At 45.9% G+C, this 24,000-nt stretch overlaps 1 protein-coding gene across 7 annotated transcripts in view; it reads right to left on the bottom strand.

Moving 5' to 3' along the window:
• PTPRU (protein tyrosine phosphatase receptor type U) overlaps positions 1–24,000 on the bottom strand; it is a 381,886-nt gene that overhangs the window by 224,825 nt on the left and 133,061 nt on the right. For all 7 annotated transcript variants that reach the window (XM_082231472.1, XM_082231471.1, XM_082231470.1 and 4 more), the window contains exon 2: positions 2,843–2,971. In XM_082231472.1, the coding sequence (XP_082087598.1) occupies positions 2,843–2,971 (129 nt within the window). The remainder of the gene's footprint in view (positions 1–2,842; positions 2,972–24,000) is intronic.

A 24,000-nucleotide genomic window follows, 5' to 3' on the forward strand; every position in this document is an offset into this window, starting at 1 on the left:
GCAAGAGTTTTCCAGTGATGCTCTTAATGGCTGAGCCAATTCCAAATTAATCTTGGGAGGGAAGCCACCCATGGCTAATCAGAAGCAAGAAAATTCTGCAATGCGGACTTTCCGTAAATGCAGATTGGTGACATCACCCACTTGTTGTCATTTATGTATCGCCTAATACTGCTTCTTCGGTGAAAGCAAAACCTTTGTATCTAGACAGGCACTTAGCAGCTATGGATGAGCAGAAGTTTCTGTAAATGGCACATTTAGCATGGTCTGAACCCCCCAGATAAAAGGCAGGCTAAAAGCCTTCTATAGTGATAAAGGTATATCACTGGAGATGCAATTTATCATCCTCGGCTGTCCTTGGTTCCATTTCTTGGGTCAGATGTCTTATCTCACGAAAATAATGGAGAAAGTATAAGGCTGCTGGATTTACAGCTATGGAAACCATCCATCGCACAATGACTGGAGCCCCTTTGCTGAGAATTACTCATTTGCTTACTTTGGACTGTCATTCTGCTTTCCCCCACAATAGCTCGTGAGTGCCAAATCCACATGACAATGGCAGTGAGCACAGTGTACTCCACATTTCCGTTGTGTTATTTAGTGTGCTATTCCACTATGCTGATATATGCTTTCGTTAACCCTCAAGACTGATGGCTAGCACACTCTCTACATGGGACCACTCCTGAAGATAAATCGATGCAGAAAGCAGCTCACCATCTCCTTATAGATCTTGGGAGATGGAAGCAGACACATAAGAAGCACAAAATTTTAGAGTAGGAAAGTGCCTTACAGGTCATCCAGTCCAACCCTCGACTCAATGCAAGAAACTCAGTCTGGCTTATGTCAGCTGTTCTGGGTTGTCAGGTATGCTTTCGGGCCCAATTCAAGTGGATGGAGTTAGGGATTAAAGCAGCATATAAATACTATTAATAAATAAGCAACATTCAAGCAACAGTGCCAGGGTCAGAAAATAAAATAACAATGAAGACAAACCATTGCAACAATAAACTGCAGATTGTTTCTCACTGAGACACAAGTAATTATTCAATATTAGAGAAGAGAGTCAAGTTCACACATACTTTTCAAATTTAATACAGTATTACACAATCCATAAGTTCTTCGAGACTTTCAGCACGGGTTTTGAATTTTCTGTTTTTTCTGTATATATTATGAAACTTCATCAGTTGTAAGAACCTGAGAATATAAGGAAAGCCTGCTAGATCAGCCCAACAACCGATCCAGTCCAGCATCCCATTCTCACACTGGCCAACCAGATACACATGGGAAACCTGCAAACAGGACTTGGGCACAATAGCACATTCTCCCCTCCTATGGTTTCCAGCAACTGGTTTTCAGAATCATTACTACCTCTAGCTGTGGAGGCAGATCATAACCATCATAGCTACTCACCGTCAATAGCCCTCACCTCCATGAATTTGCCTAATTGTCTCTTAAAGACATCTAGGTTGGTGGTGTTCACTGCCTCTTGTGGGAGTGAGTTCCATAGTCTACCTATGTGCTGCATTAAGTCTGCTGTGAATACATATTTCTTCTTTTGGCCTTTACTCATGTGAGGTTGTTGGATTAGATTCTCTGTGAAGACCATTTCCCATATTTTACTGTGCAATTTCAATAGAGAGATGCCTTGCAAATCATTTGAAAAACTAGCTACAGATGTCCATGCTGCAATTAATGGTCAGGACCTATATGACCAAAGGAGCATCACCACCAAAAATAAGACTGTCCATCCCTTAAGTCTGGCTGAACAGATTCACTTAAAGATCCCACTTCTATCTAAGTCCCTGTAGAACTTCTTAAAATGTAGACAAGAAAAGTAGACCACGTTAGGCTAGATGAACAAATAATCTGACCCGGCCACGATATATGACAACATCCTTTGCTCCTTATGCAGAAGACTACAAAGGTTATTCTCCAAATACAGCCATTATGGAATAGAACAAGGCATTTCATGTAGAGAAGAAACTAATTGCTAGCTGGGGAGAATAATTGCTTGGTGTGATGTTAAAATACCCAACTGTGTAAAGGTCAAATCCTGATGACCATTAAGTCGCTTCCAGAGCAGCTCTGCTTTTTAAGACACGGTTTCCATCCAACCCCAGAAATTACCTGCATTGTCATTCCTAGATGTATGACCTTGGTGTTTTTCAAACCTTAATGCATGTATTGTTGGAACTATCTAAGCTTACCAAGCAATCCATGGAGCTTTGCACATGACTGCCAAGTCCTCTTCATTATTCATCACCAATCTCTCATATCTTTACATCATCTGCAAACTTTAATGCAGCAGCAAATTGCTCCAGATGCTTGTCAAAAACTATATATGTATATTAGAATAGAGCATAAGACCTGTTCCTTCTAACCAGGTTATGATTCAGTCTTCCCCACCCCGGTGCCCTTCAGATATTTTGGAAAACAACTGCCAACATAGTCTGACTCAGAAAAAGGCATCTTCCTATGTGTTTGTTTGCTGTGATAGACCTATTCATACTTATTGGAGAATCCCTTGACCTTACTTTGTAAAATAATACTTTCCCTCTTCTTCCCTTGGTATTCAGGTGTGTATGTGTATATACATTTCATTGTTTTTTATATTTTCTGTTGAAAGCCACCCAGAGTAGCTGGGGCGACCCAGTCAGATAGGCAGGGTATAAGTAATGTTGTTGTTGTTGTTGTTGTTGTTGTTGTTGTTGTTGTTGTTGTTGTTGTTAACACATACACATTTAGTTGGTCAACTGAACAAATGGACTATGGTTCATGAAAGTTGGTGCTAAATGCATTTCCTAGTCTACAAAATGCCACAAGACTCTTTCTTGTTCCAACTCACCATGAGGAAGATCAGATGTCAGGTGGGGCATGAGGTAGCTCCGGGTCAGCTGCCAATCAAAGTCATCCTCAACACTTTGGCTATACTCACACTGGTCTAAGTCCCCGTCTTCTTCAAAAGTACAGCCAGCTGTGGGATAGAGACAAAAAGAAACACTGGGATGAAGGACAGCATATTTTCCCCGGAAAGAGAGACACAAAACAAATCTTAAGAGGACACAGAAAACATCAGAGAAAGCACACAAAGGACACAATCGATAGGTATTTCCACCGTTGAAATCCATCCTGCCTTACAGCTCTCGTTTCAAAGAGCTGAAGGAGAACTTGTAGGTCATCTAGCTCAAATGCAGGAAATCCAGATTTAGAGCACCGCCAACAGATGGCTGCCCAGTCTCCACCTGAGATCTACTGCCGGAAGCTGTGTGGCTCTGAATACAGGTTGTAAGGAACTCCAAATGGGAAGAGTGCTGTTGCACACACTCCCAGCTTGTGGGCTTCCCAAAGGCATCTGGGTTGCCACTGTGAAAACAGGATGCTGGACTAAATGGGCCTTTGGCCTGATCCAGCAAGCCCCTTACGTTCTGATGTGGGGAACTGTTGCCTTTACACAGGGACACGGGGAGGTGGCAGTGGAGAGTGTCAGAGCCATCAGCATGCAAGTTAAGGGCATCTCAGTATGATGCCAGCGCTTCATAATTATTTCCTTGCATGGCTCATCCCAACTTCTTTTATCACTTCAATTAGCAAAGCCACCTTACCTGTCACCACTGACAGAACAGAAAATAACAACTTGGACAAAAAAGTATTTGCAAATGCTCTCCTTGCTCTCCCACCCTGTTTCCCCAAATTTAAGTTTCCCCTGCTAGTATGAAACTTGTAAAAAACCCAGGAGTCCCATCAGGTTCTAGACTCATCGAGATATTTAAAATAAAAATAAACACTGATTAAAGGGGTGGGTATTGTAGGGCCACAAGATGTGGGTGGGGGGGATCCAGGGGAGAGTAAAATACCGTATTTTTCGCTCTACAGGACGCACCCGTGTGTGTGTTTCTTGTGGCTGATTAGCTGCTCTCCCTGTGCAAAGGTCAGAGGGGGCAGGGTTTCTGTTGAGTCAGGTGATTAGCTGTGGGAGGAGCTCATCAGAGCTTGCAGGTCAGTTTGATCCATCTTTTAGATTTAGGGGAGCTAGTCTCAAACGTTTGTTGGGGGAGACCTAGGGTTTTTTGGGGGGGGTTATTTGTCCTGTCTTCATGCTTTTTAAGATGGAGGACCACTGTAGCCACCCCCAACGACACTTTTTCAAGATGGAGGGTGAGGGAACAGCTGCAGTCGCCTGTGGTTCCTGCGCAATGTTTGCCATCTTGCCAAAGGTTGCAGGCAGCTTTACCTGCAGCAATTGTATGTTGATTGCCCTCTTAGAAGACAAAGTCCAGCTACGCTCCAACGAATTAGAGAGCTGGAGCTCTTCTTGGAAGCAACAGAGAACACCATCTCCACCAAGGAGGAGACAGGGGACACCCCTGAGAAGGAGGCTAGTTCACCAACACAGGTGCCAGATATATGGAGAAACGTGACTCAAAGAAGTAGGAGGCCCAGGGTTCGCTCTGATTGTTTAGAAATACACAATCGCTTTGAAGTCCTCTCCCCTAGCATGGAAGACGAAGAACAGACTCCATTTGAGGATCTCTCCCTCATTACAGTCGATCAGGTATATGAAAACGAGCAGCAAAGTCAGTCCTCAGGGAATGTGCAGGCAACCTTGGAATGGACAGCTCATGGAAGAACCCCGACCAAACCTAAGAGGAGGCGTGTAGTGGTGATAGGGGATTCCCTACTGAGGGGAACAGAAGCAGTGATCTGTGGGCCTGACAAGATGTCTCGGGAGGTGTGCTGTCTCCCCGGGGCTAAGATCCAAGATGTAACTGAACGACTGCAAGGAATCATAAAACCCACTGACAAATACCCCTTCCCCTTGGTTCATGTGGGAACCAATGACACTGCTAGCAATAGCCTCCAGAAGATCAAAAGAGACTACGAGGCTCTCGGCAGGAAATTGAAGCAACTAAATGCACAAATTGTCATCTCATCTGTCCTCCCAGTTGAAAGACGTGGCCCAGGGAGAGAGGGAAAAATAGTGGAAGTGAACAGCTGGCTTCGCAAATGGTGTAAACAGGAACAGTTTGGATTCTTAGATCACGGACTGCAGTTTCTTGAAGATGGACTTCTGGCAAGCGATGGGCTGCACCTCACAACGGTTGGGAGGAATGTTTTTGCCAAAAATCTCAGAAACCTCATCAGGAGGGCTTTAAACTGACTAATATGGGGGAGGGAGACAGTGCTCCTGAAGGTAGGAGTCTATCAATTGATGAAGATGATCATCCAAATGTCGTAGACCAAATGGAGCAAACAGCATGCAGACCTAGTGGTGGGAGGAAAAAATCCTTAAATAAGAGACACGGGGGAATGATTAATGGACTTCAATGTCTGTACACTAATGCGCAAAGCATGGGAAATAAACAAGATGAGCTTGAGCTCTTGGTACAGCAAACTAAATATGACATAATAGGCATCACTGAAACCTGGTGGGATAAGTCCCACGATTGGAATGTAATAATGGAGGGATACAATCTATTTCAGAGAAACAGACCAGACAAGAAAGGAGGAGGAGTGGCGTTATATGTCAGGGATGTGTATACCTGTGAAGAGATCCAAGATTTAGAACCTTAAAGCCAAAGTGAGAGCATTTGGGTCAAAATTAAGGGAGAGAAGAATAACAGAGACCTCATTGTGGGAGTTTACTATAGATCCCCAAGCCAAACGGAGGACATAGATGATGCCTTCCTGGAACAGATGGCCAAGCATGCAAAAGGAAGGGAGATAGTAGTATTGGGGACTTCAATTACCCGGATATTTGTTGGATGTCAAACTCAGCCAAGAGCATAAGGTCAAATAGATTCCTCACTGGCCTTGCAGACAACTTCATTGGGCACCACAGTTCAGGAAGGACACTGACAAACTGGAACGTTTTTAAGCACATTTCCCTTCCCTGTCCCAACTGATAGCCCACACCTATCAACATGCTAGCCAGCTACTGAAATCCATGCATGTTGACTGGTCTCACTTCTACTAGGATCATTTCAATGGTGCTCCATCTGGAGAATTTTACAGGACAGGACGACATTTAATGGGCTGGAAGCACCAACCACCCAAAGGTCTTGTTAAATGGGATACAGGGCCTTTAATGGATGAAGGTAGGGCTGACAGATGTCTCATATTTTAGGGGACTGTATTTTATCCCAGAATGTGTCATCTCTACAGAACATAACAGACTGCCTTCCTGATTCTCACCTCCCCAATCCCTGCCCCAGGCTGCTCAGCCAACACAGACGAGATGGCTTATTTGAGAGCATCTTTTTGATCTGACTCACCTAGAGAACTGGACCAAAACCAAAACAAAACAAGCTAAGAGCAGACAATGTTGCTGCATTCTAGCACTTTGGTGAAATGGGGCTCAGGAGCCACTACTAAGCATTGATGCAGAACTTTAAATTTGCAATGAGCTTTACAGTGTTTGAGAATATGTGCTTATCTCTCTGCATGGAAGACTAATGTTATCTCCGCACCCCCCTCTCGGAGGTTATGGTGGTCATTTTATAATGCCATTTCAGTAAATCAGAGCATGTTTTGAGAGGGTGTGTGCATGAACTGTATCTGTGTGCACACTGCATATCTGGGAGTTCTCAAATTCAAACTGGAGGAAGGTGGTGCCAAAAGGTGTGGCAATGGCCACCAGCTTTCAAATAGAGCATGCAACTGCATGGAGGCTGTCTATCAATGGCTACTAGACCTAGGAAGCTGCCTTTGGTCTATCTACTCCATGCACCCTGCAGATTTTTATTGTTGGGCTACAACTCACATCAGACCCTCCAACTGTGGTCAACCATCAGGTAAGGTGGCAGCTGTAGTCCAAGAGAACTGGAGGGTAGCAGGTTGGGGAAGATTGATCTACTCTGACTGGCTGTGACTCTCTAGGATCTCTGGCATAGGTAAATGCTGTTTGGACTCTTCATAAAAAATGTAAAGTATAAAATCAGAAAAGATCCCCCATACCATGAGGGGTTGCTGAGTTCTGCTCACTGCAATGGGAAGCTTCCTCGCAAGAGGATTTTTAAATGCATTTAAGAACATTACCAATAAAGAAATGACTGCAACTTTTTTTAAGGAGGGGGATAATGCCTGTAGCAATCTGCAAGGTGGAAGGCTTTATGGCGCTGCCTCAGCCTTGCAAAATAAAGTCATTCCCAAATCCATCAAAGCCCTCATCCCACAAGCTATCGGAGTTCAGCAGCTGGGCTATGCTGTCCCATGCAGTGATCATATTGTGTACACACACACACACACACACACACAAACACCATCTTCTATTGCCTAAGACCTCAGGATGCCAAGCCTTGAAGGCTCTGGGGTTCGACGTAAGTGTGTGTGTGTGTGTGTGTGTGTGTGTGCAGCCTGTTAACTGGCACAGCCCAGCTTGTTGAGTGCTGACCTATTGTTCCATTAAAGCCACAGATTACAAGCAGGGCAGTGCTTCAGCAATAATTAATGCTGGCCCCCTGAGCCAACGGGAGCAGGCATATTAAGAAAGCTCTGAGCAAGCAGAATGAGCAAAGGCAAATGGCCCCTGAGCAGTCCAGGCAGAACCTATTTATTATTTCGTTACTTGTTTAACAATCTCTTTCCCCTTCCCATCCCCAAGTCACACCGGTCAGCTCTGCTCCCCCAAGGTCCTTTGCTGGAGTTTTTAAAAGACGCACCACCAGTTCAATATCTCCACGAGGCAATTAGCAGGCTGCTCTCCAGCCCTGATGCAGCTTTGCAGCTAAAAAGAAGCAGCAAGAAATCAAGAATTGGATGGCCAAGTGTCCCAACATTAAAAAAGAGGGCAGTTCTCTATCTGGGTTGTTTGGCTGCATTCACGTGGCAGGTGATTCCATTTCCCCGATGTTGCCCTACCTGTTAGTTTATGTGCTATATTCGAGCTTTCACCTAACAGAAAAGCCATGTAAAGCTACAATACAGTGTGCTTAGTGCTTATTTCCGTGTTATTTTCAGAGACAATTAAGAGCAGCAGTGGGGAATTAGTCGCTCGCAATATGTTGTTCAACTCCAATCAGCCCTGGCCAGCTGTTCTGTTTCAGGCAGCGGTCCCTGCTGGGGAAAGGGGTCTAGGCCCAGGCCCAGGCCTGTCCCAGCTGGATCCCTAAAGCAAAATACTACTCAAGTCAATATCCAGGATCTGCTGAGCAGTTAGGTCAGCCCAGACTCATATTCCTCAAAGGCAGGCCAGCAAAGAGTTAAATTCCAAGGTACAACAAAGTGTCAGCTTCCAGGATGGGTTAGGAAAAGGGGGCACCCCTTATGATGCCCCCACCCACATGCAAAGAGAACTCTCATGTTGCTCCAGCAAGCTGTATACACAGACTAAGTCTTAAATAGGGTTTGGGCTTCCTTCAGGCTGTTGGCTCCACCCTCACAATGAATTAGGCTTTCACTCTAAAAGGGGAGCCACTTGCTCTAGAATCTTTTGTCTGCAGCCGCGGGGAAGCAGCTGTAGAGTGTACTGTGTTTGGAGCTGGTGTCCTCAAAGTTTGAAGATGGTCTGTTCTTTCTGCTGATCAAAATTCTGAAGAAGGAAGAGCACTGAGGTGTGTCTCCAAGGTCAAATCCTGATCTAAGATACCATCTCTCTCTGGGGTCTGTTCTCTAGAAGCACTGGGCCCACCCGTGATCTAGAGGTCACCTTCTGAATGCAAAGATATATATTTATACACACACACACATACCACATCTGACTGGGTTTCCTCAGCGACTCTGGGAGGCTCCCAACAGAATATTAAAAACATGACAAAACGTCAAACATTAAAAACTTCCCTAAACAGGGTTGCCTTCAGGTGTCTTCTAAAAGTCAGATAGTTGTTAATTTCCTTGACATCTGATGGGAGGGCGTTCAACAGAGTGGGTGCCACTACCGAGAAGGCCCTCTGCCTGGTTCCCTGTAACCTCACTTCTTGCAGGGAGGGAACCACCAGAAGGCCTTCAGAGCTGGACCTCAGTGTCCAGGCTGAATGATGGGGGTGGAGACGCTCCTTCAGGTATACTGGGCCAAGGCCATTTATAAAGGTCAGCACCAACACTTTGACTTGTGCTTGGAAACGTACTGGGAGCTGTTTTCTTGAGCAAAGGTAACACAAAGGTGAGGCCAGCTTGTAATATTCTTCTTTACTAGACTCTTCACATACACACCCCAAGAACAGCTGAGCCAGCAATGTATTCAACGTTCAATTCTGTCCATCTGCCAAGTCTGCAGAGCTGGGAGCTGTGACTTTGCTCCAGACGGCCCCAATCAAAGCGACCTAGCCCTGCAGAGAGGATGGCGCAGGCAACTGGGTATGTTCCAGCCAACAGTCTATTAATTACTTATTGGCTTCTGTTGCTCTGTGCGTCAGGCAGCTATTTTGAAAACACACATATCCATGCAAAGTCCCCTTATGCCCTAAAACGGCTTGCAAGAAGGAACAGCTTGAAGTAAGGCAGAATGGAAGTGCATAAGTACATTCACTCATGGGAGGACAAGGCAGTTCTTAGAATCATAGAAGGATGGGGTCTCAAGGGTCATCTAGTCCCACCCCCTGCAATGAAGGAAACACAGCTAAAGAATCCCTGGCACTTGGCCATCCAACTTCTGTTGAGAAACCTTCAATGGAGAGAGTCCACCACCTTCGGAGGTAGTTTGTACAGCTGTCAAACAGCTCTTACCATCAGAAAGTTCTTCCTAATGTTTAGTTAGAATCTCCTTTCTTATAATGTGAATCAATTGGTTCAGGATACCAATTGGGTGAGGATACCCAGAGCTTACAGGGTTAACAGCTCAAGGGAAATGATGTCCTGACACTGGGGTGTGTTCGCATACGGGTTTGTACTTTGTTATGTGAACAGTTTTTATTTTCTGTTTTGGCTACGACAGGAGAAGCATAATGTCTTGGCTATCTCCTGGTTCAGCATCTTAAAAAGCAGAGACATCACCTTGCCAACAAAGGTCCGTATAGTTAAAGCTATGGTTTTCCCAGTAGTGATGTATGGAGGTGAGAGCTGGACCATAAAGAAGGCTGCTTGCCGAAGAATTGATGCTTTTGAATTATGGTGCTGGAGAAGACTCTTGAGAGTCCCATGGACTGCATGAAGATCAAACCTCTCCATTCTTAAGGAAATCAGCCCTGAGTGCTCACTGGAAGGACAGATCCTGAAGCTGAGGCTCCAATATTTTGGCCACCTCATGAGAAGAGAAGACTCCCTGGAAAAGACCCTGATGTTGGGAAAGATTCAGGGCACAAGAAGAAGGGGACGGCAGAGGACGAGATGGCTGGACAGTGTTCTCGAAGCTTGACTTTGACCAAACTGCGGGAGGCAGTGGAAGACAGGAGTGCCTGGCATGCTCTGGTCCATGGGGTCATGAAGAGTCGGACACAACTAAACGACTAAACAACAACATCTCCTGGTTGTTGTTTTGCTGCTGTACAATAAAGCTTCATAGAGTAGAAGCAGCTGTTGTATGAGAGTTTTACTGCATGGCTGAGATTCCTTCCACACAGGAACTGCTGTGCAAGATACTCTGCTGTAGCTGGGAGAAGCAGGTTGGCACAGTGGAAGTGGACTGGACGCCACAACAGTCCTGCTGTTCGCAGCCTTGACAGACTCTCAACAGAACAATCCTGCCCTCCGGAGCAAGAGAAAACAAGCTTGCTCCATCTTCCATGGGACAGCCCTTCAGATATTTGATGGTGGCTATCCTATCACCCCCCCCCAGTCTTCTCTTCTCCAGGCTAATCATACCAAATTCCCTCAACCATTCCTCATGAGGCTTGGTTTCCAACCCCAGTGGCAGTGAAGAGATCTTGCTACAGTCAACAGAGGAACAAAGCTTAACACCAGGGCAGGATATGGAATTGCTGCAACAGGAATAGTGTCTCTGAGCCCCTGCTCCTTCATTCTACAGTGGTACCTCGGGTTACAGACGCTTCAGGCTACAGACGCTTCAGGTTACAGTCTCTGCTAACCCAGAAATAGTACCTTGGATTAAGAACTTTGCTTCAGGATGAGAACAGAAATTGTGGCAGCGGCAGCAGGAGGCCCCATTAGCTAAAGTTGTACCTCAGGTTAAGAACAGTTTCAGGTTAAGAATGGACCTCCAGAAAGAATTAAGTTCTTAACCAGAGGTACCACTGTATTCCATTCCACACATACATAAATACCAACTTTAGCAAGTAGGAACTCAAATTTTATTTCTTCCACACCTGCTGAAGAGAATGGCATGCCAAAGCCATCTCTCCCTCTCCATGCAGCTTGGCAAAATATAGAAAGATAGATTCCTCGTTTCACATTCTTGGAATGGATAACCGCTCATTCCCCTAGGAAGCAGCTCCCTCTCTTCCTCCTTCACTCACCCCTATGTTGCAAGTCATTTGCTCGCTTGATGCGAAACCAAGAATATTTATTTCCACCTCTCAAGCGATTTGGGATAAAGGAGCCAAGCAAGTTCAGACAAACAGTACGGTGCAGTCATCTCAAATGCCAGGCCATTTGTCATTTTACAACTTATTCTAATAGAGCCAGGGCTATTAATACAATGGCTGGGGTTGTGTGTGTGTTGAGGGAAGCAGCCACAATTTATTTCAAAGCCAGTAAAAGCACTTTTGGGGGTGGGCGGTGGCTGGCTATGGGAAGTGAACCAGACGGCTGGATGTTTGACACAGCAGAGCCAGCAGTTCAGGTTTCCCTCCCCCTAAAATTAGAATTACCGTATTTTGCGCCCCATAGGATGCTCCGGCCCATAGGAAGCACCTAGTTTTTTTGGGGGGAAATAAAGGGGGGGAAATATTTTTCCCCCAGGTGCGGGGCTGGAAGAACCAGGTTGGGGAACAGTGGGAAGGCACGCTCTGCCTCCCCGCTGTCCCCCGAGCTTGTGGGGCTGGTGATGGGGAGAAGTGCGCTGATCCCGGGACTGCAGGCAGCTCTGCGCGGCCACCGGGAGTGGGGCGCTAAGTCCCGCCCTGCTCCGGATGGCGGCGCAGAGCTGCGCTGATCCCGGGACTGCAGGCAGCTCTGCGCCGCCATCCGGAGCGGGGCGGGGCTTTGCCCCCGGCTCCCGGTGGCCGCACAGAGCTGCGCTGATCCCGGGACAGCAGGCAGCTCTGCGCCACCATCGGGAGCGGGGCGGGACTTAGCGCCCCGCTCCGGATGGCGGCGCAGATCTGCCTGGAGTCCCGGGACTGCAGGCAGCTCTGCGCCGCCATCGGGAGCGGGGCGGGGCTTCACCCCCGGCTCCCGGTGGCCGCGCAGAGCTGTACTGAGCTAGGGACTGCAGGCAGCTCTGCGCAACCCTCGGAGCCAGTCTCCCGAGGGTTGCGCAGAGCTTCCTGAAGCCTGGAGAGCGATAGGGGTCGGTGCGCACCGACCCCTCTCGCTCTCCAGGCTTCAGCGAAAGCCTGCATTCGCCCCATAGGACGCACCCTGATTTCCACTTCATTTTTGGAGGGGAAAAAGTGCGTCCTATAGGGCAAAAAATACGGTATTCTGTTCCACAGATGAAGCCAAAGAATCATGAAGGCAGACCTCATTTAATACACAAACGCACCAAGAATGCACACACAACCAAATATATTCTGCATCAGGGGTGAGCAACATCTTGTCGGTTGAGAACAGGGGCGGACAATTCTGGCAATTTTGGTCTGTTTTTAATTTTTTTGTTACTCCAGTCTTAAATTCAGTTCTCCACATTTCCAGGTCGGTTCATTTATATTTATATTATTTATATTTATATTTATATTTATATTTATATTTATATTTATATTTATATTTATATTTTTATAAAAATGTCCTCATGAAAATTGGTCAGCTTTTTAGTGTGAATTTCTCCTAATAGGCACATTTTCGCATGCATTTGCCTAACGCATGCATTTTCTCAAAATTTCCGTAATGTAATGCATTTTTTACGTCATTCTCACTAATGCATACATTTATGTGCACACTTTAGCCTAGTAGATGCATTTCCTAACACATTGCTTGGCTGAAGAGCTGCATTTAAAAAATCAGAGAAGCATAAATTCCAACTGTCTTTGTTTGTATATTGTTTCAGAAAGTACAAATTAGGTACATGCACCTTTAACTACCAACTGAATTGGATTCCTGCTCCCATCCTAAAATAAGGGCCACATTCGCTCAGAGATAATCTGTTGGGGAGTGAGGCTCAGGCAATAGATGGGTGGAGTTTCAACCAGCAATCGGTGGGGCCAGAGCCCAAAATGGGTGTGCCACCCCTTTCCCCTTTATTTCTAACCTCCTGTAGTATCCTGGAAAAAGGGAATGACTGGCTGAAAGCCTAAACAGGAGCACTCCACACTGGAACATTTTGTTAGGCAGTTATTTTCAATGGAAGGGAAACAACTTTTTTAAAAAAATGCAGAAAACAACGTGCCACATTTTTCGCTCTATAAGATGCACCAGACCATAAGACACACCAAGTTCTTGGAGGAGGAAAACAAGGAAAAAAATATTCTGAATCCCAGAAGCCAGAACAGCAAAAGGGATCTGGCTTCTGGGACAGCTGATAGCTTCTCTTGCTGTTCTGGCTTCTGGGATAGCTGCGCGCAGCCTCTCCCAGGCAGGGGGATGAAGGCTTCCCCTGCCCTGAAGAGGCTCCCCCAAGAGCCGCGCTCCCTTTAAAGAGCCCCATGAAGCATGTGTGCGGCTCTTGGGGGCTTTTTCCAGAGGAGGGAGTAGGGCAGCCCTTCTCACTCCTCGGGGAAAAGCCCCCAAGAGCCACACACACGCTCCACGGGGCTCTTTAAAGGGAGCACTGAGCAGAGCCTCCCGCCTGCATTCACTCCATAAGACGCACACACATTTCCCCTTACTTTTTAGGAGGGGAAAGTGAGTCTTATAGAATGAAAAATATGGTAATTATTTATGTAGTGCAGGGTTTCCCAAACTTGGGTCTCCAGCTGTTGTTGGACTACAACTCCCATCAAACATGGGACCTTTTGCATAATAAACCATTGCACTCTAATAGTAGTCTCGCCATCAGCAAGAAGTTCGCCTCCACCCACAGGGCCCAGCTAGCTTGCAAGAAGAAGCATGAAAACGGAAATCGGAATTGTTAAATGCACGGTAGCACAATGCAAGGCACAGTCTTTGAAAGGGCTTTGTCTAGCTAAGCGTAATGCCTCCCTCCTCCCCCTTTCAGCGTTTCGGATAGGATTAGAGGCGGGAACGTCTGTCAGGAATATTAACATGACTAACAGCCACACGCTGAGCAAAGCTACTCAGGCCTCAATCTTCCTAAGCAAGGCCCCCTGCCAGCTGGACGCCACCTTCGGTGCAATTTGTGAAGCACTGTGACTTAGAAAGTACTCGTTTTAGGCTTCGAGAATGAAAAATGAATAACCTTAAGCTGTAGCACGCAAGCCCGTCCACGTTAACTGGAAAGAAGCACCATGCCCAGGTGATAAGTCCAACTGACAATATTGCCTCTATCACTATGGTTGCATTTTCGTCCTCGGTTTAAATTGGGGAGCAAGCCCCATTGAATTCCATATGAGGACGGATGGTTGGGATGTAGTAGAGGGGGAGAAGGGTCACACCAGTTGGCACTGTCCCCCTGCATCCGGTACCCATTTGTTAAGGAGGCCATGCGTCGCTGCCCCACCAAGCTCAGACTCTTCTCAGTCAGCTTCTGAACTGCCTGCCTTCTTTCCTTCAGCCAGGCCAGGGGTCTGCAACCTTTAAGACAAAAAGAGCCACTTGGACCCGTTTCCGAAGAAAAAACAACAACTGGGAGCCGCAAAACCATTGCGACATTTAAAACAAATATATCTCCGGAGCCACGATCTGACAGCGGGCGGGAAGGTGACATCGGGACAGTGTGTGACTAACGCACGTACCGCCCCCATGCGATGCCACAGAGTACAGCGCCCGCTACAGTGAGGAGTGTCGGGGCGCACAATGCGCCTCCTCCCCTCGCTAGTATCCACCCCGGAGCCGCAGCAAAGATGTAAAAGAGCCACATGCGGCTCCGGAGCCGCGGGTTTCAGACCCCTGAGCCAGGCCAAAGGGTATCATGGCAGCAATCAACTTTCTCCCCCTTGCCCCTGTAAAACTCAGCAGAGAGGGGGATGGAGACAAAACTGGAATTAGTTGGTTCTGCCTGGCATTGGTTCTGGTTTCATGCACTTTTGATCTGCCATCCTCACCCTCCATTGTCTCCACATTCATCAGTGAAATGGTACAAAAAATCATATTTACAAATGGATTGAAATAAGTACCTGTATACCACACACTTCAGGATAAAGTGCATTTCTAAATGCATTTGTTGAGCTAAAATACATGTGTAAATAAGTAGTCTGTGATAAAGTATTTTACCTCATCAAATGCATTTATAAAAGCACTTTATACTAAAGTGTATTATTTCTATGTATTTATACATTTTGGTACTTTCCCCCCTTTGGAGGAAGAAAGGCTGTGCAAAATCCAGAGGATAATTGTCAGTTTCGCTTAAAAATGAGGACCAAGTGAAATTCTCCCCTCATTCACCCCTCATTTCCTCCATTATCCCTAAACGGCTTTGAAGAGTTCTACTGCTTTTAGTATGTTTGTATGTTTTAAGGGCTTTCAACCTGCTTTTATCATGGGTGTCGTTCCCTGTTAGGCTATCTTGGGAATTTGTTTGAAAGGCATTGTTAGATATTTTCAAAATAAAAACATACATTGCGTGAGGCCCACCTGCCACCTCAAGTGAAACATGGCAGAAACTGCTGCTGTTTGAGGGGAAATAGGTGGTTATTGTGGTTAGAAACATAGGAAACTGTCTTAAACCAAGTCCAAACAATTGGTCAAGCTACCCCAATATTATCTAAACCAGCAGTCTTCAACCTTGGTTGTCCAGATGTGGGTGAACAGCAATTCCCATCATCCACAGCCATCTTAGCTTGATGGTCAAGGATGATGGGATGATCCACCCACATCTGGGAAACCAAGATGGAAGAACACTGGTCTATGCTGAGTGGCAATGACTCTCTGTGGTTTTAGGTGAGGGACATTCCCAGGAGATGCCAAGGATTGAACCTGGTACCTTGTACAAGCAAAACAGGTTGATTGCCATCAATTCCTTCCCATTTATCAGTCCTTTGAGGGTCCAGAAGGGAACTAAAGAGACAGCACAGTCTTAACTAATGCTGGGCTGAATAACCTCCCACTTCACAGGGCAATTTATGATGTATTGTGGCCATTCCCAAGTGGAATATTCTGTTTAGGAATGCTGCCAGACTGCTACATGCCACATGAAGTGCTAGCAAGGCTTTTACCAAGAAAAAAAGAACAGAAAAAGAAGGAAGAGAAAGCCTTTGGAATCTGCTATTAACATTCCACATGTGTGAAAGGTATTAGAATGTCTTTGTGGGGTGTCACAATGCTTATTCCCCAGATAGAGCCAAAATAACAGGGGCTAAATAGTCCCACCGCCTTTTAGATTAGGTGAATTCACACTCACTAAAGCAGAATTAGGTCCTGGTTCAACAGGGTTCTAGGCAAAAAAAAAAAAAAGGCCAACAGCTCCTTCAGGTAAATGAAGCAACAGGTGAATGCTGCAGGCCACATTCATCTGTGCTCAGGAACAGAAATTAGAAGCAAATATGTGTTGAATGGTTTCTTTAAATGTAAAGGTTCATCATTGTTCCACCCGAAGTGTGTGTCTTTAAGGGACCGGAGCAAGGGCCAGAGCAAAACTAACGAGACCCAGCTTTACAGCTGTGAAACATAGCAGGTGCTGCTGAGTTGTATTTGATTAAGGCGTGTCAGCATTTGGGTAGAGTATATAAGGAGCAGCACCTAGCTCTCCCATTACCCTGGGGAATGGGTTGGTGGTTGGGTCTGGTTTGGTTTGTTGATGTATTTAGTGTAAATGGAGTTTTTGTTTTTCTTATTAAAACCTTTAAGTACTTTTTGAGTCCTTTCTTTTTAATGCATGATCTCCCCAGCAAGCTCTCTGCAGCGTTACCATACTGCAAAAAGCCAACAATATGATCAGTATTCAATCACATGGTTGTAGCTAAGTCCACAAATGACACATGATTTGGTTTGTTTGGTTTTCTTACATTGTTGATGTGCTGGGGGCACTGTTAGACAGTGGTTTCGCTCCTTCCTCCTGGGCCGTGTTCAGAAAGTGATGGTGGGGGATGAGTGTTCAGACCCCTGGGCCCTCACTTGTGGGGTGCCTCAGGGTTCCGTCCTCTCCCCCATGCTTTTTAACATCTATATGAAGCCGCTGGGAGAGATCATCAGGGGGTTTGGACTGGGTGTCCATCAATATGCAGATGATACTCAGCTCTACCTCTCTTTCAAATCAGAACCAGTGAAGGCGGTGAAGGTCCTGTGTGAGTGCCTGGAGGCGGTTGGAGGATGGATGGCGGCTAATGGATTGAAGTTGAATCCTGACAAGACAGAAGTACTGTTTTCGGGGGACAGGGGGCGGGCTGGTGTGGAGGACTCCCTGGTCCTGAATAGGGTAACTGTACCCCTGAAGGACCAGGTGCGTAGCCTAGGAGTCATTTTGGACTCACAGCTGTCCATGGAGGCACAGATCAATTCTGTATCCAGGGCAGCTGTCTACCAACTCCACCTGGTACGCAGGCTGAGACCCTACCTGCCCGTGGACTGTCTCGCCAGAGTGGTGCATGCTCTAGTTATCTCCCGCTTAGACTACTGCAATGCGCTCTACGTGGGGCTACCTTTGAAGGTGACTCGGAAACTACAGCTAATCCAGAATGTGGCAGCTAGACTGGTGACTGGGGGCGGCCGCCGAGACCACATAACACCGGTCTTGAAAGACCTACATTGGCTCCCAGTACGTTTCCGAGCACAATTTGACCTTTAAAGCCCTAAACGGCCTCGGCCCAGTATACCTGAAGGAGCGTCTCCACCCCCATCGTTCTGCCCGGACACTGAGGTCCAGCGCCGAGGGCCTTCTGGCGGTTCCCTCATTGTGAGAAGCAAAGCTACAGGGAACCAGGCAGAGGGCCTTTTCGGTAGTGGCGCCCGCCCTGTGGAACGCCCTCCCATCAGATGTCAAAACGATAAACAACTACCTGACATTCAGAAGACATCTTAAGGCAGCCCTGTTCAGGGAAGTTTTTAATGTATGATATTTTAGTGTTTTGGGGGGAAACCCAGCCAGATGGGCGGGGTACAAATAATAAATTATTATTATTATTATTGATGTTTCCTTTACATTGAAATGAATGAACCTGAGTTACAAAGTTGCATAAATAGTTGTGTCAGTTACGTAAAATAGCAGACAACAAGATTAATAACGTAGTATGTGACTGAACTGCAGCAGAAGGGAAACAGCGCTGACTGTGATTAATATAGGCTGGGACATGAATCACTGCTAGGTATACTTGAGGGTAGGATGTAAAAAGGCAGTGATTTGGCTGGGGGGGGTATTTTAATGTCTTGCAATTCCCCAGACAGCAAAACATAGTTATTTAGTAACACAATATATATACTGCTCACTAGAAGAAAAGACTTCTCTGCAGTTTACAGTAGATATTCCAACATATTCATTAAAACCACTAATAAAAAGCATTTAAACAAGTTACATGAAAATATATATATAAGAGCACAAATTTAAAAACACTTGTAGCTGCTAAAATAATGTGCTAAAACTAATTGTCTAAGCAGACTTGCAGGGACTATATATATATATACACACACACACACACACACACACAAATATATATGGAGGTGCAAAAAACACTGCAGGGCATTTGAGGAAATGTACGGACTTGCCGATCAGAAGGACGGCGGTTCGAGTCCCTGCGACGGGGTGAGCTCCCATTGCTCGGTCCCTGCTCCTGCCAACCTAGCAGTTCGAAAGCACGTCAAAGTGTAAGTAGATAAATAGGTACCGCTCCAGCGGGAAGGTAAACAGTGTTTCTGTGCACTGCTCTGGTTCGCCAGAAGTGGCTTAGTCATGCTGGCCACATGACCCGGAAGCTGTACCAATAAAGCGAGATGAGCGCCGCAACCCCAGATTCGGCCACGACTGGACCTAATGGTCAGGGGCCCCTTTACCTTTACCTTTACATGGTGGAATACAGATTCAGCCACATGGCTCTTTTGAAAGCCTAGGGTGGATGTCAGTGCTCAGGAGCCCTATTGTGGGGCCCTAGCATCAGCCCCAGGATGCCAGGCGCTGATGCCAACTCACCACTCAACTCTTAGGAGAATTGGGAGGTTTATTCAATCCCAAGCACAGTTTCAAGGGGTACGTTATCTCTCTCATGCACACACATATACACAGGGACTTTCAAGTCAAGGGTTTGAGAGCTTTCATCTGAGGACTAAGTTCAGCCTGTGGTCAGCAGTCCACATTCACAGCCCAGTGGTGGCTGGTGCCCATTTGAACTGGTAGTGCAACAAGCAAGGTGACCAAGAGTAGGTGGAGCCAGAACCAATGGCAGATGGAGCTACCAACCTCCACTAACACAGCCCCTTTGCAAGCTCTTTCCTCTACTAGGTACTGGATCTACTTCTGCTACATCACAAATGCTCCATGACATTCTGGCGCCTTGCTCGCCTTGAAGTAGAGTCACCATTAAAAGCAAAAAATAAAAAAATTAAATGCTTCCCTAGTTTTAACAATGCACGTTGTTCAGCTCTGCCTGTAGCTACTGGACAAGATTATCAAGGGACACAACCTCATTCTGTCAGTGCTGAAGACCATTATTATTATTTTAAAATAATGGCCACTGTAAGAAGCAGAAGATGCTGAGCTGGTGTGACACAAGACTTTATTCCAACTGAGTGGCAAAAGGCAGATTTCAATAGATTGCAGCTGTCGGGAAACTCTTGCCGATATTAACGGAAGAAAGTTTAAAACGCTGTGAGTAATTTTACAGAGAGCCAAGGGGACTATCCACTCATTTGCTTTGAAGCAGAGTCTACAGAAACACAGCACTCTTCCACCAGTACTGTAGGATCTCTGAGCAGAAAGCTGCATTCTGAAGTCAGACAGGAGTGCCGAACTACCCCCAGAGTAGAGCTGGAAGAAAAATTAAACTCAGTTTGCATTTAAAGGTGAACTCATCTAATTTGCCCTCTCCAAACCTATATATGATTTATTTACCGCCCTTCATCATAAGATCACAGGGTAGTTCACAGATACAAGCCAAAATGTAGCCATCTTTCAAAATTCACAGACTCTCATTTATTTCACAACAACATTTATACCAAATCAGAAATGAGTTTATTAGGAGAAATCCACACTAAAATGTTGGTGAGTTTTCATGACAAATCACAATAGAAACATGGAACCCTGGATTTAATATTGGAAAGATGAGAAATGGAGGGAACCAAAAATGACTGATTGTCCATCTTTGAAGAGAACCCAGTTTGGAACCCTGGACAGTCAGTGCCAGTCTGTGTAAATCAGGGTTCTTCAACTGTGGTGGGATCCCCAGATGATGGGTCACCACTGACCACTGGGACATAATATTCAAATGGGAGATTGGAAAAGGTAATGGAAATCGGATTTGAAATTTACAGCATGTTGCACACTGAAATAAAATTATATGAAAACGATGTACCAGTGGTATTTGACTCCTACTAAGTTAGCAAAAATGTATAAGACAAGTTCAGATATATGCTGGAACTGTAAAGAAAAAGAAGGTACCCTTTATCATATGTGGTGGACTTGTAAGGTAATAAAAGCTTTCTGGGAGATGATATAATGAAATGGAAGGGAAATGCTTAAAATAACTTTTGTTAAGAAACCAGAAGCTTTTTCATTAGGAATTACAGGTACCAACATACCAAACTCTTCATGCATGGAACAACAGCCACCCAAATGCTACTAGCCCAGAGATAGAAAGAAGACAAAGTCCCTACCAGAGAGGAATAGCAAACCAAGCTAATGGACTATGCCGAGATGGCAAAACTGACTGGAAAATGCAGAAACCAAGAGGATAAAAACTTTACAAAAGAATGGGGGGGGGGAATTATAAGTTATTTAGGAGACCACAGCAAGCAGATGGAAACAAGAGCAGGGTTTTTGTTTCATCTGTAGCGCAAAAATCACTATGGATAATATGGTTTGATAGAAAAACTGGAGTATGGATGAATATGCAGTTGTAGATGTTTAAAATGAGACCCCATGGGGGGGGGAGTCCCAAGATTTGATTGGAATTGTAGCCCAACAACATTTGGGGACCAAAGGCTGATGGCAGACAGTGCCATTGTAGATGAGCCAATGGTCTGACTGGTGAAAAGACAGCTTTCTTTGTTTCTATGTGTGGTTCTGTTTTATGTTTGCACATGGAGTAATCTGGACAACAGGAGTTATGGGTTTCCCCTTGCAGTAAATTACATGTGACCCAGAATTTAGGCAGTGAAATCCATGTGTCCCAGAATTTCTGAATCTCATCAGGATGACAGAGAGATAACCTGGCACCAGGGGCAAAGCATGGGGTCTTCCCCTTAGACCACCTCCATCAATGTGGTCAGCAGGAAGCAAGTCTAGGAACCATCAGTATAATAAATGTATTTCATAGTTTGACACGTAGCATTTAATGATGATAAATTCATTCATAACCACGAATACCAATTCACTAGATAAGCAAATGGTGTGTCTATGGCTTTTAATGGATTTATCTACTTTATCTAACCTACTTTACTGGCATGCAAGAAGAATCTCCTACAGTCTCAGGAAATTGCAAACCATCATAGTATCTATAAACATTATTTATGATTATTAAAAATGAAGAACAGAAATTATCATTCACATACTCTCAACAAAATGTCTTTTATTAAAGTAATTAATGAATCATCAGATTCTTAAACAGGGAGCCGACTTGAAATACTTCTTCCTTGCTTTCATTCTGGTGATGCTGTTCTTTAAATTGTCAAAAAAGATTTGCAAAGCAAGCTCACATTCTGCTGACAGCATAATAAGGTGGTGAAGCCTTTGTTGCCCTGTGGCAGATCTTAAGCAATTACTTTGCCACAGAGATTAGTAACCCCTGGCCTGCAGGCTAGACTGAGCCTATTGCTGAATTGCATCCAGCTCCCATGTTCCATTGGACACCCATACCTCAGCCCACCCATAGGAAAACACAAAGCTGATTTATAGAGAGTTAGTCCTTTGGTTAATCTAGTCTGGGTTTCTGGACAGGGGTTTTCCCCAGCCTTACTTGGAGATTTCAGGGATTGAATGTGGGTCCTTCTAGCATTGAGCTACAGCCCTTCCCAACTATAGACAAGGTCAACTTCACATCTGAACAAAACAATGTTCACATTTTATTTTTCTTTGAAGCTTGGGAGGGAAGGAGGCTGCATGGGCCTGCAAAGCTTTGACTCCTACAAACACCCACTTGGCGTCTCTTCTGAACCTCTCTCCATCAGATCCTCACACTCAGCCTCTCTTTTCTACCACATCAAAGAGCAAGTTCCATGGGTGACTGGCTCAGCTGACCAGATGTCTTGCCTGGAGAAGGTCAACAGGAATCAATCCCAGATGTCTCAGGTTCAAAGCATGAGGCATCATGTGCAATGGTGGAGGAACCCTCTCCGGCACCTGAGGTGGGACGCCGAGGGGCGGAGTGAACCGCCCGGTGGTGCACGCACAACGTTCGTACAGACTGCGCACATGCAGCATCCCATACAGAATGCACATGTGCAGCAGCCTGCCACGCATGTGCACTCTGTACAGGATGCCACACATGCACACTCCGTTCGGGGTGCCACTCACGTGCATGGTCCATACAGGTGTCAGTACGGGCTGCCGCTTGCACATGTGTGGCATCCCGTATGGAGTGCGCAAGCATGGCAGCCTGTACTGTTGCCGTGCGAGAGGCAGCCCGTACGGACGCCCGTATGGACACCGCGAGATGTAGCCCATACAGACGCTGCACAAGCAGCACCCATACTGACTGTGTCACCCTCGGCCGCTCTACAGCTGGGGGAGGCAGGGGCCATCTAGTCACACACACACCCCAGAGTGGCACCCAGGGTGACCCGCCCCCTCCGCCCCCCACTTCGTACACCCCGATCATGTGTATCCCTTTCCAACTTTTTCTGATGCAAAACCAGGGTGTGCATCTTCCAGGACCCGCTCCCGAGCGAGTCACGGGACCCGTGCCTCACTTTTGCCCCCCAAAAGCACTTGGGGGGCGAGATCTCACGCAGCTCCCCAAAACTTCTGGGGCACTTGGAAGGTATACAGGTGTTGTTGGAGGCGTGACCCTGTTTAATACCCTGGAGAGCCACTGCCAGTAGACAATTCTAGGATATATGGATCAGTAAACTGATGTAGTATAGTTCTTATGTTCTTAAAGTTCCTGACATTTCTAACAGGAGAACAAAATGCAAAGACAGCTGTCCTGAGAACTATTTATATCAACCTGTTTTCTGTTGAGGGCAGCATCCCCTCAGGGAATGTATATGTCAGGGGTACATACCAGTTGAAAGTGTTAAGGAGTCAGAGGCAAGGGTGGGTGGCTGTGCAATCCCTTTTTTCTTTGTGTCTTCTCCTCACTTTTTTTATCCTGGCCCCTCTCCCCCCTTGTGTCCTTCCTTGCCACCCACATGAAATTGGGCCAAGAGAAGTAGTATTGGAGAATTCTGGCAAAAACGGACACGAGAGCTGAAATTTCTGGTGTTCATTTCTTCATCCCATGTCTAGAACAGAAATCAATGCAGCAGATGTTATCCGTATTCATGGTTGTTGCAGCTTTCTGGGCACAAAAGATACCCAACCGAATTGCTTTGCTCCCATCTGCATTGTGTTTCCTTTGCACCAAAATGAATGGGCTGGGATAACGTAATGACAATGTAACTCATGCAATTTATGTAACAAATTAACTTCACCACAGCGGGAAGATGAAGTGCAGTGGAACAGAAACAGCCCCCTGCAAGTGATGAATACAAAGTGGAATGGAAAACGATGCTCCCTTACATCACTAGTCAAGGGTTAAATGAAATTGGATTGAGGGTCATTTGGAGCCCTAGGGCCACAGGTTAATCACCTATGCTTTACACCTATGCTCAGCTGAA

This window comes from Podarcis vaucheri (genome assembly GCF_965113315.1).
Source record: "Podarcis vaucheri genome assembly, chromosome: 7".
Taxonomy (NCBI): Eukaryota; Metazoa; Chordata; class Lepidosauria; order Squamata; family Lacertidae; genus Podarcis; species Podarcis vaucheri.